At 25.1% G+C, this 2,031-nt stretch overlaps 1 protein-coding gene across 1 annotated transcript in view; it reads right to left on the bottom strand.

The window, feature by feature from the left end:
• LOAG_17642 (AGC/PKA protein kinase) overlaps window positions 1-1,716 on the bottom strand; it is a gene marked incomplete at both ends in the record, with an annotated part of 3,910 nt that extends 2,194 nt beyond the window's left edge. Inside the window, 3 exons of the mRNA XM_020450304.1 lie at window positions 306-400; window positions 713-881; window positions 1,545-1,716. Coding sequence (XP_020306030.1) covers window positions 306-400; window positions 713-881; window positions 1,545-1,716 — 436 coding nt within the window. The remainder of the gene's footprint in view (window positions 1-305; window positions 401-712; window positions 882-1,544) is intronic.
• Between the last annotated feature and the right edge of the window lie 315 nt (window positions 1,717-2,031).

Raw genomic sequence — 2,031 nt, 5'->3', positions numbered from 1 at the left:
GCCAAATATTTCCGGTGTACCACATAATGTATTAGTCCTATATCATATTCCTAATTAAATAGTACTTAATTTCAAAAGTTTTGAAACTATTCGATCAATTGGAAAATTTTCGCGAGTTTAATTTTTAAATTTGAAACTAAATGAAGTAAGTTTAAACTCGAACTTAGTTTTCTCCTGAAATTTGCTTTCACATCTTTTGCTTATTTGTAAAGCCATTAGTTATGCCAATTCGGATTCTAGTTTTTCACCTCCTTTTCAAGCTAAACATCATCAGATATTAAAGATTAGGAATTTAAAGGACCAACATATCGTTGACAATTTTAGCAAATCCAAAATCGGTTAATTTCAAATGGCCAATCTCTGTTAACATTAAATTTTCCGGTTTTAAATCACGATAAACCTGAAATATAAATCAATTTGGAATAGAATATTAGTGGAGAATTTTTTCTGTTAGATTACATAAACAACATAAATATTTGTGATTTCACTAGTCCGTTAGTAATTTCTTATACAAATTCAATTTTCTCAATCCTTAATCCATCTTAAATTGCACAATATTTTTTTTTTAAATCAAACTTTAATTTAATACGAAACAGGCTCAACTGTTTTGATGATACTAAACATAGTTGATTAATGTTGAACGATAAGTAATACTTGAATTTGAAATTGATAAATTTAATCATTAAATAATTTAATAATTAAATAAACTAACGATATTTTTCGAATGCAAATATTCCAATGCTAATATCACTTCGCATGCATAGAATCGAGCGGTTACAACAGGAAATTTTTGAACATTTCGTAAATACGAAAATAGCTCACCACCAGAGATATATTCAAATAAAATATACAAATTTTGTCCATCACATTTTGAGCTATACCTATAAATTTATAAATTAAATTAATGACTGTATTAAATGTTGGTTAGGTTCAAATGGTCAAGTTTAAAAATTATGATGAATCCTGAAATATCAAATTAATTGGAATAAACTATTAGTGGAAAATTTGTTAAATTAATATAAACAATGCAAACACCTGTGATTTTATCAGTTTGTTAGTAATTATTTTACAAATTCAAGCCTTTCTATTCCTAATCCATGTAAAATTTGCAAAAAGAAGAAAAAAATTAGTTCAAACAAATAACTTATTGTATGAGCAAATGCTATTCTTTAAACAAATATTTAAATAATTCTTTTGAAATTGTTCCGTAGAATTGTCTAAAAAAATGCAATTTCTTAAATAAATATATATTATTTACGCTCACAAATGAAATAATTTGCTAATTCTTCATTCATATTAATTGCTTTCGAATAACATCATCCTTTAAGATTAACCTTTCCATTCCCTGCTTTTGACCTTTTTTAGGTAAAAGAAACAAAAAAGAAAAAGAAACGTAATCTTTATAATCACAATGAAATAATTTCCTAATTCTTCATTTATATTAATTGCTTTCGAATAACATCATCCTCTAAGACTGACCTTTCCATTCCTTGTTTTTGACCCTTTTTAGGTAAAAGAAAAAAAAACCTATGAATAAAAGATACATTTTGACAATGAAAGGATGTCTAAGTGAAGCCAAAATTTTTTTCTCCGAAAAAACATGATCTATTTGTCGCGTTAAGATCACTTTACGGATTGACATTTTTTTAAGCGCATAATAAAACTTTGTAGTTTTACAATCACGTGCCAGATACACTCGACCAAATGATCCGATCCCTTAAAATTAAAATTTTCATTACAATTCACTTTTTACAAATAAAATATAAGGCAAAAAAAAATTTGCATATTTCATATTTGTAATATATTGCAAAAAATTAATTTACATCCTTATAGAATTTTTTATTGCAATCAAAAAAAATTGCAAAAAATTTCATTAAACTTAATTTTTTGTTCAACTTTTTTTTATTCTATACCAGTTTTAAAATGCAAAAAAAAACAAATTTGAATTTTAGTATTTTGTTTTTAAGTTTCAAGTTATCAGCAAATATTTTATAAATTAGCTTAAAAACACAAAACTTGCCCGTTTCTCTT

This window comes from Loa loa, assembly GCF_000183805.2.
Source record: "Loa loa unplaced genomic scaffold supercont3.107, whole genome shotgun sequence".
Taxonomy (NCBI): domain Eukaryota; kingdom Metazoa; phylum Nematoda; class Chromadorea; order Rhabditida; family Onchocercidae; genus Loa; species Loa loa.
This window is presented reverse-complemented; position numbering and strand designations above follow the sequence as displayed.